At 44.5% G+C, this 14,784-nt stretch overlaps 1 protein-coding gene across 1 annotated transcript; it reads left to right on the forward strand.

The window, feature by feature from the left end:
- The first annotated feature begins 7,031 nt into the window (after positions 1-7,031).
- Positions 7,032-11,211, forward strand: LOC143759239 (uncharacterized). Its single transcript, XM_077248933.1, has 3 exons — positions 7,032-7,936; positions 9,919-10,338; positions 10,625-11,211. Exons 2-3 carry the CDS (start codon positions 9,919-9,921, stop codon positions 11,198-11,200), a joined length of 996 nt encoding a protein of 331 aa, XP_077105048.1. The 5' UTR covers positions 7,032-7,936; the 3' UTR covers positions 11,201-11,211.
- The last annotated feature ends 3,573 nt before the right edge of the window (positions 11,212-14,784 follow it).

The raw sequence follows: 14,784 nt of genomic DNA on the forward strand, positions 1-14,784 counted from the left end.
AAGCCCCCTATATTTCCATTAACAGATGACACATCTGAATGAGCACTTCCTTTTTTTGTGGATTGAGTTGAAGCTTTTATTGGGAACATTACATAACGTTTGTGATCGGATCACATTTATCCGGCACCCTACGCTGAGCACTTACTTTGGGGTTTCCATCTAAATCTCCGAGTGACGTGATTCATATGAAACGCCCATGGAATCCATTCACTATAGTGAGGCAGCAGAGTTAGGGTATGTGCACACGTTGCAGAATTTTCTGCATTTCTTGTGAGAAAACACATGTAAAAATCTGCACGTTTTTGATGCGGGATTTTCATGCATTTTTTTCAAGCGGATTTGTATGCGTTTTTGTAACCGAATAGATCTTTATTTATTTAACAAAAAAGAATTGTGATGTCATTTCTTTGTCCAACCTCTTATTTTACATACTCCATTGAAGAATAATGTTTACACACAGACGATAGATGATAGATTAGATTGATGATAAATAATACCAAGGCCGATGTTTAGTAATGAACCTAATAAAATGGTACTTAAATAGTTAAATAAAGACACACACAAAATCTGTATGCAATATCTTTAATAAAAAGAAAAAAACGGCTTGGGCTCCCGCGTAATTTTCTGCGCCAGAGAGAAAAAGCCGATGGCTGGGGGCCGATGTTTTTAGCCTGGGAAGGGGGTAATACCCATGGATCTTCCCAGGCTATGAATATCAGCCCGCAGCTGTATAATTAGCCTTTACTGGCTATTAATATAGGGGACCCCCCCAAAAAAATGACATGTGGTCCCCCTATAATTAATTGCCAGAAAGGCTATGCAGACAGCCTTTCTGGCAGTTAATTATAGGGGGACCACATGTAATTTTCTTTGGAGGGTCCCCTATATTAATAGCCAGTAAAGGCTAATTATACAGCTGCGGGCTGATATTCATAGCCTAGGAAGGGACCATGGTTATTGGACCCCCCCCCCGGCTACAAACACCAGCTCACAGCTGCCCCATAAATGGCGCATCTGTAAGATGCGCCAATTCTGGCACTTAGCCTCTCTTTTCCCACTGCTCTGTAGCGTTGGCATATGGGGTAATAAGGAGTTAATGTCACCTTTGTAAGGTGACATTAAGCTCGGTTAGTAATGGAGAGGCGTCAATAAGACGCCTATCACTAATCCTATAGTAGTGAAAGAATTAAATAAAGACACAGCCAGAAAAAAGTATTTTACTCTTCTTAATTTCACCATACTTACAACAAGTCTAATTCCCCGAAGCCGTCGATCACCTGCAAAAAATAAAAAAATAATAAACCAACAGTATACTCCCTGTTCCGACGCAATCCAAGTAATAACGAGTGTCCCACGACGATCTCCCCTATAGAACAGTGACATCGGGTGATGTCACTGCTCTATAGGCCTCCCACGATGCACTGACATGATAAAGGCTCCTGCAGTGCATCGCTGAAGAGGATACCTGAGTTCAGGCTCACTTTACGACAATGCTGTGTGGGAATTTTCTCACAGTGCTGCCGGTGAGAGAATGAACTCCGGTGACCTCTCTCCCAGCAGCGGCAGAGGGATACATCGCGGAGGATTACCTCCGCCTGTCAGTTCATCGCGGAGGCCCTGTAGAGCACTGACATCGCCCGATGTCACTGTTCTACACGGGAGATCGTCGTGGGACACTCGTTATTAACTGGACTACGGCGGAAAGGTAAATATAGGTTGGTTTATTATGTTATTTTTATTAGATTGAGGGCTTCAGGGACTAGGTGATTGGTGAGTATGTACTGTCTCTAATGTATGTCCTGTATGTTTTTCTTTGTTTTGTTTTTTAAATACTGAACACATGCATTCTCTGATGGGACTACTTTCCTATCATCGGCAATGCTGTCACCGTGAGCATTCATAGCCGGATGGGAGCAATAGTCCCATCGGACAATGGCTGCTTATACAGACCCGCACACACACAGAGACACACAGACACGCAGACCCCCGCACATAGTCTCCGCCCACACACTTCCCACCTCCCGATCTGCAGCGTTTCTCGCACCCACATCCGCAGCAAATCTACAGATCTTTTTTACACCTGTGATTTTGCGCCGGATGTTCCTGACTCAATGGAAGTCAGAGTGCAGAAATGCTGCAGATCTGCAAAAAGAATTGACATGCTGCAGAAAATAAAACACTGCAAAATCTGCGCTGATTTTTCCGCAGCATGTGCACAACAATTCTTCATTTCACATAGAATAACATTGGCTGTGAACTACACTGCGGATTTGATTCAATTCCGCGTGTCCAAAAACGCTGCGGATCTGCTTCAACATCCGCAACGTGTGCACATAGCCTTACTCTGGACTCTGTCTGGCCTCTGATCTGCAGTGTCCTTTTCAGAAGCGCCGATCCTTACTGCGATCTGTGGGAGGCAGAATGAAAAAATCAACAGCATTTGAAGAATTGGTTTTACTTATTTTTTACGCCGTTACTCATGCGGTATAAGCGATTAGGTGACTTTATTCTTCGGGTTGGTGCGATTACCGTGATACCAGATTTATATTGGGTTTTTATGTTTGGCTGCTGTCACATACTAAAAGACGCTTTTTATTGCGAAAACTAGCATCACCATATTTTGCTTTCTATTCTGATTTTTGGGAGACACAATAAACAAAAACCAGCAACTCAGGAATTGCTTTTTGTTTTTTATAGTGGTAAAATTGATAAAGCAGTTTTATTCTTCAGGTCAGTACGATTACAGCGATACCTCATTTATATAGTTTTTAAAGTTTTTGTTGTGTAAAAGCGCCAAAACAATTTTATAGAAAAAAATAATAATTTTTGCATCGCTTTATTCTGAGAGCTATAACTTTTTCATTTTTCTGCTGATGGAGCTGTATGCGGCTTGTATTTTGCTGGTCAAGATGACATTTTCAGTGGTACCATTTTTAGTTACATCCGTCTTTTTGATCGCGTTTTGCTCGGCGGTATGATGATAAAGCATTGCTTTTTGCCTTGTTTTTTTTTTATTTGATTTTTCGGTGTTCACTTATATTGTTAACTAGTGGGACAGTTTTATAGAGCAGGTCGTTATAGACGCGGCGATACCAAATGTTTACTTTTATTGTTTTATTATTTACATAACTGTATTTATTGGAAAAAATATATTTTTTTATTTAGGGACTTTAAAAAAAAAATATTTTTACACTTTGTAATTTTTTTTTTTACATTGTCCGAGGATGGGACATCACTATATAACGTCAGATCGCTGATCTGACACTCTGCACAGCAAAGTATCAGATCAGCGATCTGACAGGCCTTGAAGGAGGCATGCCGGCGCCTACTCTCAGACACTCACAAGCCACCTTCTCTGCAGGACCCCGCTGCCACTCTTGGAGACGGGTGTCTCCATGGAGACCATCAGGACAACGCGATGCGATTGCATTGTCCTGATGGAAGCGCGCAGGGAGCCCACTACTGATAGCGGCATCAGAGGGGTTAATTGCCCGCGATCGGTGCTAGCACTGATCATGGGCGTTGTTGCGGAGTGTCAGTTGTCACATACAGCTGACACCCGCACACAATCGCTGCGGTGCTCTACGTGAGGCCGTGCGATCGCGCCGCTGTAATAGTACTGCTGTTTCCGGGAACGCACCTTCCGTAGAGCAGTACTATTACAGCGCATGTCGGAAAGGGTTTAATAGATTTTAGAATAAAATATTGGAATACGTTATGTAAGAGCAGTAGCGCAGCATATGGCTTAATTTAAATATGTAATAACAGATTAAAAAAAAAAAAAAAAACCTTAAAAAATACCAATGCTATAGTATGATGCCAACATAAGTGCCCCCCCAAACACCATGATACCCCCACAGTGAATTCTTCCACACGCATGGTATTATGACCCCATCACAGTATGATTTCCCAACTAATACTCACGCAGCCCTCCATACAGTATAATGTGCCCCATATAGTTTTCCATACACTATATAAAGCGGCCCTGCATTGCCTTCCATACAGTCTAATGGCCCATACATAGTGCGAGATAAAGTGTGAGTCCTACACTAAAAAAAAAATAACTTGACTTTCCTCATTCACCTGCTGCTCCGGTCTCTTCATGGTGTTTTCTGATCCTCTGGACAGCGGGCACATTGTAATGACGTCATTGTGCCTGTTGCGCTGAGACTCCAGACGCAGTTGGGGAATGATGGGAGAGGGAGTGTCAGATGACACTCCTTCCACCATCTGTGTTTTCAACTATCGGCTTCCACCATCTGTGTTTTCAACTGTATCGGCATCCAGGATGACGATACAGTTGAAAGTGCAATGCTGATGGAAACGTTCCTAGCATTGCGGGCTATATAAACTAACCTTGAGGGCCAGATTTGGCCTGCGGGTCCGAGTTTGACATATATGCTCTATAGGCACACTTGTATATTGGTGGATCGCGACTTTCTATTGAATGGCTATTTTTTTTTTTTCTAACTGCTTCTTTGAACACAGGATTCATATGTATACACTAATAAAGAAGTATTGTACTTTGTGAAGCCGGATCATCCATTCCTTGCACTGATCTTATCGTATGCAGGCAAAGACTCCTCCAGTGTTCCAAACTACAAAGACATCTGATTGCAATCTGGATTACTTTCCTCTTGTTGTATATCTTGTGTTGTATACAGGAGGGTCTCAGTGTATCCTATGGCATGTATACAGCAGTCACTAATTACATATGTGACTGACATCTATATATCTGTCTATTCTACAGTGGCATGTAAAAGTTTGGGCAGCCCTGGTCAAAATTACTGTTATTGTGAACAGTTAAGCATGTTGAAGATTAAATAATCTCTAAAAGGCCTAAAGTTTAAGATGACACATTTTCTTTGTATTTTTGTAAAAATATATATATTTTTCATTTTTACATTTTAAAAATTACAAAAAGGAAAATGGGCTCATGCAAAAGTTTAGGCATCCTGCATGGTTAGTACCTAGTAGTCCCCCTTTTAAAACTATTATAGCTTGCAAACGCTTTTTGTAGCCATACAAGGGTCTTTAAATTCTTGTTTGAGGGATTTTTTTCCATTCTTCCTTGAAAAATTCTTGCAGTTCTGTGTGATTCCTGGGTTGTCTTGCATGCACTGCTATTTTGAGGTCTAGAGACAGATTTTCAGTGATGTTCAGATCAGGGGACTGTGAGGGCCATTGTAAAACCTTCAGCTTGCGCCTTTTGAAGTAGTCTATTGTGGATTTTGACATGTGTTTAGGATCATCATCCATTTGTAGAAGCCATTGAATCCATTCTTCACTCTACCTGTGAAATATTCCCCATCCCATTGGCTTCAAGACAACTCCAAAACATGATTGATCCACTCCCATGCTTAATGGTTGGCGAGATGTTCTTTTTCTGAAATACTGTGTCCTTTTTTCTCCACACATACAGTACAGACCAAAAGTTTGGACACACCTTCTCATTCAAAGATTTTTCTGTATTTTCATGACTAAGAAAATTGTACATTCACACTGAAGGCATCAAAACTATGAATTAACACATGTGGAATTATATACTTAACACAAAAGTGTGAAACAACTGAAAATATGTCTTATATTCTAGATTCATCAAAGTAGCCACCTTTTGCTTTGATTACTGCTTTGCACACTCTTGGCATTCTCTTGATGAGCATCAAGAGGTAGTCTCCGGGAATGGTTTTCACTTCACAGGTGTGCCCTATCAGGTTTAATGAGTGGGATTTCTTGCTTTATAAATGGGGTTGGGACCATCAGTTTTGTTGAGCAGAAGTCTGGTGGATACACAACTGATAGTCCTACTGAATATACTATTAGAATTTGCATTATGGCAAGAAAAAAGCAGCTAAGTAAAGAAAAACGAGTGGCCATCATAATTTTAAGAAATGAAGGTCAGTCAGTCCGAAAAATTGGCCAAACTTTGAAAGTGTCCCCAAGTGCAGTGGCAAAAACCATTAAGCGCTACAATGAAACTGGCTCACATGAGGACCGCTCCAGGAAAGGAAGACCAAGAGTCACCTCTGCTTCTGAGGATAAGTTTATCCGAGTCACCAGCCTCAGAAATCGCAGGTTAACAGCAGCTCAGATTAGAGACCAGGTCAATGCCACACAGAGTTCTAGGAGCAGACATATCTCTACAACAACTGTTAAGAGGAGACTTTGTGCAGCAGGCCTTCATGGTAAAATAGCTGCTAGGAAACCAGTGCTAATAACAGGAAACAAGCAGAAGAGGCTTGTTTGGGCTAAAGAACACAAGGAATGGGCATTAGACCAGTGGAAATCTGTGCTTTGGTCTGATGAGTCCAAATTTCAGATCTTTGGTTCCAACGACTGTGTCTTTGTGCGACGCAGAAAAGGTGAAAGGATGGACTCTACATGCCTGGTTCCCCCCGAGAAGCATGGAGGAGGAGGGCTGATGGTGTTGGGGGTGCTTTGCTAGTGACACTGTTGGGGATTTATTCAAAATTGAAGGCATGCTGAACCAGCATGGCTGCCACAGCATCTTGCAGCGGCATGCTATTCCATCCGGTTTGCGTTTAGTTGGACCATCATTTATTTTTCAGCATGACAATGACCCCAAACACACCTCCAGGCTGTGTAAGGGCTATTTGACCAAGAAGGAGAGTGATGGGGTGCAGTCACCAGACCTGAACCCAATCGAGATGGTTTGGGGTGAGCTGGACCGCAGAGTGAAGGCAAAAGGGCCAACAAGTGCTAAATATCTCTGGGAACTCTTTCAAGACTGATGGAAGACCATTCCCGGTGACTACCTCTTGAAGCTCATCAAGAGAATGCCAAGTGTGTGCAAAGCAGTAATCAAAGCAAAAGGTGGCTACTTTGAAGAACCTAGAATATGAGACATATTTTCAGTTGTTTCACACTTTTTTGTTAAGTATATAATTCCACATGTGTTATTTCATAGTTTTGGTGCCTTCAGTGTGAATGTACAATTTTCTTAGTCATGAAAATACAGAAAAATCTTTGAATGAGAAGGTGTGTCCAAACTTTTGGTCTGTACTGTACCTTTGATCATTGTGGCCAAAGAGTTCTATTTTAACTTCATCGGTCCACAGGACTTGTTTCCACAATGAATGTTTAGAATTATTTTTTGCATACTTTTGACTTTAAATTTTACGGTGAGAATGCAGGAGAGGTTTTCTTCTGATGACTCTCATGAAGGTTGTATTTGTGCAGGTGTCTCTGAACAGTAGAACAAAGTGCCAGAACTCCAGAGCCTGCTAAAACTTTCTGAAGGTCTCTTGCAGTCAAGCAGTGGTTATGATTTTCCTTTCTAGCAATACTACGAGCAGGTCTCACTGAAATTTTGCTTCATCTTCCAGACCTTATCTTGACCTCCACTGTTCCTGTAAACTGACATTTCTTAATTACATTTTGAACTTAGGGTACCGTCACACAGTGCAATTTTGATCGCTACGACGGCACGATCTGTGACGTTGCAGCGTCGCACGAGAATCGCTCCAGCGTCGTATATTGCGGTCACACTTTGCAATGCACGGCGCTGGAGCGATAATTTTGTGACGTATTTGCGATGTAGAAGTCGTATGGGACAGTCGTACTGGTCATGTCACACAAGACGATTCAGAGACAATTCAGAGCACTTAATTGAATTATCTGTGCGTGACGTTCACTAGGGGCGTGTTGTGCTGCTACAGAGTGTGCTGATAGGCCATAGGTTACGTGCACACAATTGGTTGGAAAATTTGTCACCTGAGCACTATTGTTCCCGACACCACCTCACAGTTTTAAAAATTTACTTTCTTCACTCTGTACTTGCACAGTTGGTGGACCTGGACGTCGCTTTTTGTGTTTCCCAGGTCATTCCACACTTGGCACCGCAGTTTTCCAGAGCATTCCACGCTTGGCACCGCAGTTTCCCAGAGCATTCCACACTTGGCACCACAGCTTCGAGGTATGAAAAGACCGCTTGGGCGTAGTGGATGGAGCGATGTAATGTCGGCATGAGCGCCTCGTGCTCGCCGCTGAAGCGATGCGGATGGTACGCTGTTGTGGGTGGTGGGCTAGAGCGTGGCGGATGGAACAATGTATGGTCGGTATGAGCGCCTCGTGCTCGCCGCTGAAGCGATGCGGATGGTACGCTGTTGTGACTGGTGGGCTAGAGCATGGCAAATGGAACAATGTGTGGTCAGCAAGAGTGCTTTGTGCAACTGCTTGTATGTATGTGGTGGTTCGCTGTTGTGGGTTATGGTGGGCTAGAGCATGGCAAATGGAACAATGTGTGGTCAGCATGAGCGCTTTGTGCGGCTGCTTGTATGTATGTGGTGGTTCACTGTTTTGGGTTATGGTGGCCTAGGGCGTGGCAGGTGGAACAATGTATGTTCGGCATGAGGGCTTTGTGCAACTGCTTGTATGTATGTGGTGGTTCGCTGTTGTGGGTTATGGTGGGCTAGAGCATGGCAAATGGAACAATGTGTGGTCAGCATGAGCGCTTTGTGCGGCTGCTTGTATGTATGTGGTGGTTCCCTGTTTTGGGTTATGGTGGCCTAGGGCGTGGCAGGTGGAACAATGTATGTTCGGCATGAGGGCTTTGTGCAACTGCTTGTATGTATGTGGTGGTTCGCTGTTGTGGGTTATGGTGGGCTAGAGCATGGCAAATGGAACAATGTGTGGTCAGCATGAGCGCTTTGTGCGGCTGCTTGTATGTATGTGGTGGTTCCCTGTTTTGGGTTATGGTGGCCTAGGGCGTGGCAGGTGGAACAATGTATGTTCGGCATGAGGGCTTTGTGCAACTGCTTGTATGTATGTGGTGGTTCGCTGTTGTGGGTTATGGTGGGCTAGAGCATGGCAAATGGAACAATGTGTGGTCAGCATGAGCGCTTTGTGCGGCTGCTTGTATGTATGTGGTGGTTCACTGTTTTGGGTTATGGTGGCCTAGGGCGTGGCAGGTGGAACAATGTATGTTCGGCATGAGGGCTTTGTGCAACTGCTTGTATGTATGTGGTGGTTCGCTGTTGTGGGTTATGGTGGGCTAGAGCATGGCAAATGGAACAATGTGTGGTCAGCATGAGCGCTTTGTGCGGCTGCTTGTATGTATGTGGTGGTTCCCTGTTTTGGGTTATGGTGGCCTAGGGCGTGGCAGGTGGAACAATGTATGTTCGGCATGAGGGCTTTGTGCAACTGCTTGTATGTATGTGGTGGTTCGCTGTTGTGGGTTATGGTGGGCTAGAGCATGGCAAATGGAACAATGTGTGGTCAGCATGAGCGCTTTGTGCGGCTGCTTGTATGTATGTGGTGGTTCCCTGTTTTGGGTTATGGTGGCCTAGGGCGTGGCAGGTGGAACAATGTATGTTCGGCATGAGGGCTTTGTGCAACTGCTTGTATGTATGTGGTGGTTCGCTGTTGTGGGTTATGGTGGGCTAGAGCATGGCAAATGGAACAATGTGTGGTCAGCATGAGCGCTTTGTGCGGCTGCTTGTATGTATGTGGTGGTTCCCTGTTTTGGGTTATGGTGGCCTAGGGCGTGGCAGGTGGAACAATGTATGTTCGGCATGAGGGCTTTGTGCAACTGCTGTAGTGAAGCGGGTGGTACGCTGTTGCGGGTTATGGTGGCCTAGGGCGTGGCAGATGGAACAATGTAAGCATGAGCGCTTTTTTGCGGCTGCTTGTATGTATGTGGTGGTTCGCTGTTGTGGGTTATGGTGGCCTAGGGCGTGGCAGATGGAACAATGTATGGTCGGCATGAGTGCTTTGTGTGACTGCTGTAGTGAAGCGGGTGGTGGCATAGGGCGTGGCATATGGGAAAATGAATGCTGTTTTTCAAAGTGGCGTTTGCACCTCTGTGACGTTTTTTTTTTTTTTTGTCCACCTTTCGCTGTTGCTGTTTTAATGCACTATTTGTCAAATGCCTAACTTTATTTGTTTTTATTTTTACAGATGTCAAATCGTGTCGAATTTATACGCGAGTTCCTGGAAATCTACCAGTCTTTCCCATGCCTTTGGAAAATAAAATCGCCTGAGTATTCAAACAGGGAAAAGCGCAAGGCCGGATATTCCAAGCTGATCGAATTATACAATCTCCATGCACCGGAAGAGCAAGCCACAGAAACTGTAGTAAAGAAGAAAATTCAGGCGCTGCGCACGGTCTGGAGGAAGGAGCTCAATAAGGTCCTTAAGAGTTCCAAATCTGGGTCTTCAACAGAAGAGGTTTATGTCCCGAAGCTATGGTATTTTGATTACCTTAATTTTCTTCGGGACCAAGAGGTGCCACGGTCATCGACGTGTTTGCGGTTGTTGGCACCCGTGGAACCGACAGTACCTCAGAACCACGTCGAGCTGGACTCACAAGGGCAACCAGTAAGTACATCTTTGCAGCACTGTCTCACCAATGTGGCCTATAATTCGACATTATTTTTCAGCTTTTTCTCCATCTGATTATACCATGAATTCGAAGTTTTATAATTTTTCTGTACAGACCATAACCCTGTCGCAGAAAAGTATTACATGGTGACATTCTTAACCCATAGCATCTATATATAGCAACTTTTCACATGTATACGAATATATATTTTTTATGCGGTTAGGCTGGTGTACCTCGTTTCTTTTTTGTTTTTAATAATTTCCTTTTTTATTTTCTCCCTAGGAGGAGAGTGCACAGGACAGTGGACAGGACAGTGCACAGGACAATGCACAGGACTGCTCCACCAGTGAAACAATGGTGGCTGCACCTGCACGGAGTCAATGGAGGCAGGGTTCAAGGAAGCGGAAAGCCACCTCGGACGTCTCCCATGAACTGTTGAGCATGGCCAAAAAGGTGTTGACGCGCAAAACCAGCCCTGCTTTGGAGGGTTTTGGACTGTACATCGCTGATAAACTTTCTACAATGGAAGCAAGGCAGCGAACTTTAACCGAGCGTCTTATTTTTGAGGCTGTTAGTAAGGGATTGGATGGCAGTTTGGATGAAAACACACATGGTTGGTTTCTTCCCGTCCAATCGAGCGGCCAGAGTCCGCATATTGCCCACCCTATTGGCCACAAACTCCAGTACGGCCCAATTTCCCCGTGTCCCACTTTGGCCCGTCACACCAAAACCCATACCCGACAATGCCGTCTCACATTTCTTCGCCCATCAGGCACCTTCAAGTTCGGAACGAAGATTCGGTGTATCACGATTTGTGATTTTATTTTTTTTGTTTTCTTACGGATTTTTAAATTGTAATGTTGTTAAGAATTGGTTCATAATAAAAACTTTTCATTTAACTTCACTCTCAACAGCTTTTTTGGTGGGATATATATATTTTTAAATTAACAAACTTTTTTTAGCAACACACAACCAAAAATGTTCAGACACTTGTTATTATTTTTGCCCCACCTACAACATTTGGCACATGTTGTAAAGCTTCTGCAGCTACCCCATTGCCACATTCTGCTGATCCTGAATCGGCGCCATAGTGTCTATCAGCCTTTCAATTCCGGCTTCTATATCCTCCATGGTCACACCGCCGGCTGCTGTGGGTCAAAAAGCATAACATTAATAACACAGTCGTCTCCCGATAGTGGGCTGGGATTACATCCCCATCGTAGCGTTTAGGATGAATTAAACATCTCTGGCGGGGGAGGCTCTGAAACTGCCCTTGCTGTCACGGGTTACATAGAGAGAGGCAATGAGTGACAATCTTAATCGTGTTTAAAAAACGTACGTGGCAAGACCTCTTCTGGGGACATATTCTCCGAAAGGAGAGAAGACCGGACGCGAATGAGGGGGCCAGTACTGCGCGGACTCAGGGGTGGTTCCACAGGGACTCCCATCATGCCTCCGTCCGAGACTGTGTGCAGCTATAACATGATCAATTTTATACATACGATCAATTTTGCATTTAAAAGTCTAATGACTAATGGTGGTGGTGGCCTGTGGTGTTTGGGTAATAAACCATTCTTCTTTGAATGAACATGTTGGAGCCAACCCTAATTGAGTTAAACATGTCCTACACAAGGCACTGTTTATCAATATACATATGCATAGGTCGGAGACATGATGTCTATCTCAGGACCACTGGCTTTACAATGGAAACCCACAGGAGTTGTGTACATATGTAGATAATGATGGGTCACAAACAGGACAGAGGCTATTCATTCAAGATTTTGACAGTGTACACCTATATCCTCCATTATTGGAAACCCACAGGAGTTGTGTACATATGCATAGGTCGGAGACATGATGTCTATCTCAGGACCACTGGCTTACAATGGAAACCCACAGGAGTTGTGTACATATGTAGATAATGATGGGTCACTAACAGGACAGAGGCTATTCACTCAAGATTTTGACAGTGTACACCTACACTCACCGGCCACTTTATTAGGTACACCTGTCCAACTTCTTGTTAACACTTAATTTCTAATCAGCCAATCACATGGCGGCAACTCAGTGCATTTAGGCATGTAGACATGGTCAAGACAATCTCCTGCAGTTCAAACCGAGCATCAGTATGGGGAACAAAAGGTGATTTGAGTGCCTTTGAACGTGGCATGGTTGTTGGTGCCAGAAGGGCTGGTCTGAGTATTTCAGAAACTGCTGATCTACTGGGATTTTCACGCACAACCATCTCTAGGGTTTACAGAGAATGGTCCGAAAAAGAAAAAAAATCCAGTGAGCGGCAGTTCTGTGGGCGGAAATGCCTTGTTGATGCCAGAGGTCAGAGGAGAATGGGCAGACTGGTTCGAGCTGATAGAAAGGCAACAGTGACTCAAATCGCCACCCGTTACAACCAAGGTAGGCCTAAGAGCATCTCTGAACGCACAGTGCGTCGAACTTTGAGGCAGATGGGCTACAGCAGCAGAAGACCACACCGGGTACCACTCCTTTCAGCTAAGAACAGGAAACTGAGGCTACAATTTGTACAAGCTCATCGAAATTGGACAGTAGAAGATTGGAAAAACGTTGCTTGGTCTGATGAGTCTCAATTTCTGCTGCGACATTCGGATGGTAGGGTCAGAATTTGGCATAAACAACATGAAAGCATGGATCCATCCTGCCTTGTATGGAGCATCTTTGGGATGTGCAGCCGACAAATCTGCGGCAACTGTGTGATGCCATCATGTCAATATGGACCAAAATCTCTGAGGAATGCTTCCAGCACCTTGTTGAATCTATGCCACGAAGAATTGAGGCAGTTCTGAAGGCAAAAGGGGGTCCAACCCGTTACTAGCATGGTGTACCTAATAAAGTGGCCGGTGAGTGTATATCCTCCATTATCTCTATGGCCAATATTCATTTAGTATGTAGATGCACCTCTGCCTTATCACTGAAACAAAGGACATCACACAAAAGAACACAGGCCTGACCGCCAATATATCTCACTGATTTCTATGATACGTGCATTAACCATGTTGTGATTGGGATTTGGTAGCAGGTATACCCCCCCCCCCCCATGTATAAAACATCTCTGGCAGCCATCTTGTGCATCTGGCAAGCGGACGTACAAGATGGAGGCACTTTAGGATGCGTTTTGCAAACTCTTTAGCGCTGTCTACATTTTTTTTCTCTTTTGTCTGTGCCTTGGCTCGGCTGGCCCAGGCCTGCTCCCCTAGTACATTAAAACATAACACAAAATAAAGGTAAAAATAACTGTGTTTTAAACTACAAACTTTTTATTTATTTATTTATTTTTTTAACCCAAAAAAATATTTACAGAGTCCCACGGCGGTGGGCTAGCAGTTGGCGCAGCATGCGTCCATGATCTTTAACCTGCTCCTGCAGGCGTGCTGCTGTCTCCTGCAGGCGCGCTGCTGTCCCCTCCAGCCGCCTCTGCTTGGCCAGCAGGTCTCTCACGGTGGTCGATTCTGTGGATAGAAGAGGACGGAGAACGGACGGTGATTACTCTGCAAATACGGCATGTGTGAACATACCCTGAGATTTACTATACACTCAATTTGGTCCTGTCCCAGAGGTCGAGCCCTTTTTTAAAATTTTTTTTTTTTTTCCTTCTCGTCGTTGTCAAATGTGACATCCCACCGATAACCCCTCCCACTGTCTGTATACTTACGGAGAAGGGACGCCGGTTGGTCATCCCCGGAAGAGGTGGAAGAGCTGCTCACCTCCCATCCCCCCTCGCTTGTGCACCAGCTGCCGCAGCTAAAAGGAAGCAAATACATATATGGTTAACAGTTGGACACGCTGTGGGGAAGCGCTCGCAGTTTTGGTCACTTACGAAGGGTGGCCTCTGGTGAGAATGCCGCCGACCCGGGGGAGGAAGATGAGTGGCGGAAGGGTGGTGTTGTGGCCTGCGGTGGGGTGTTAGCGCGCCTGGTCCTTACAGCGTCTGTAATGTATACAGTATTTCAGCTCCCCTCTAATTTCCCGTATGCAGTAATAAAATTGCAATGAATGATGTTTAACATACGTGATATCCCTGGCTGTGGGCTGCCGCTGGTGGCGGATGAAGGCGTGCCTGCTGTTGCTGATGGCTGTTGCCGGCGCCTTCTCCCTACACAAACATTAAAGAACGGTAATATTTATACACCAAAAGTACAAAGCTCCAGAATTAATAAAAATACCCAGGCACCAGTGGCGGGAAAAAATAGCCAAAAGAAATGTTCCCCTCTAATGTCCCGTATGCAGTAATAAAATTGCAAATTGCAATCAATGATGGTTAACATACGTGATGTCCCGGGCTGTGGGCTGCCGCTGGTGGAGGATGCTGGTGCTGGTGGCTGTTACAGGCGCCGTCTCCCTACACAAACATTAAAGAACCTTAATATGTTGACAACAAAAGTACAGGGCTCCAGAATTACCAACAAATA

This window comes from Ranitomeya variabilis, chromosome 1 (assembly GCF_051348905.1).
Source record: "Ranitomeya variabilis isolate aRanVar5 chromosome 1, aRanVar5.hap1, whole genome shotgun sequence".
Classification (NCBI taxonomy): Eukaryota; Metazoa; Chordata; class Amphibia; order Anura; family Dendrobatidae; genus Ranitomeya; species Ranitomeya variabilis.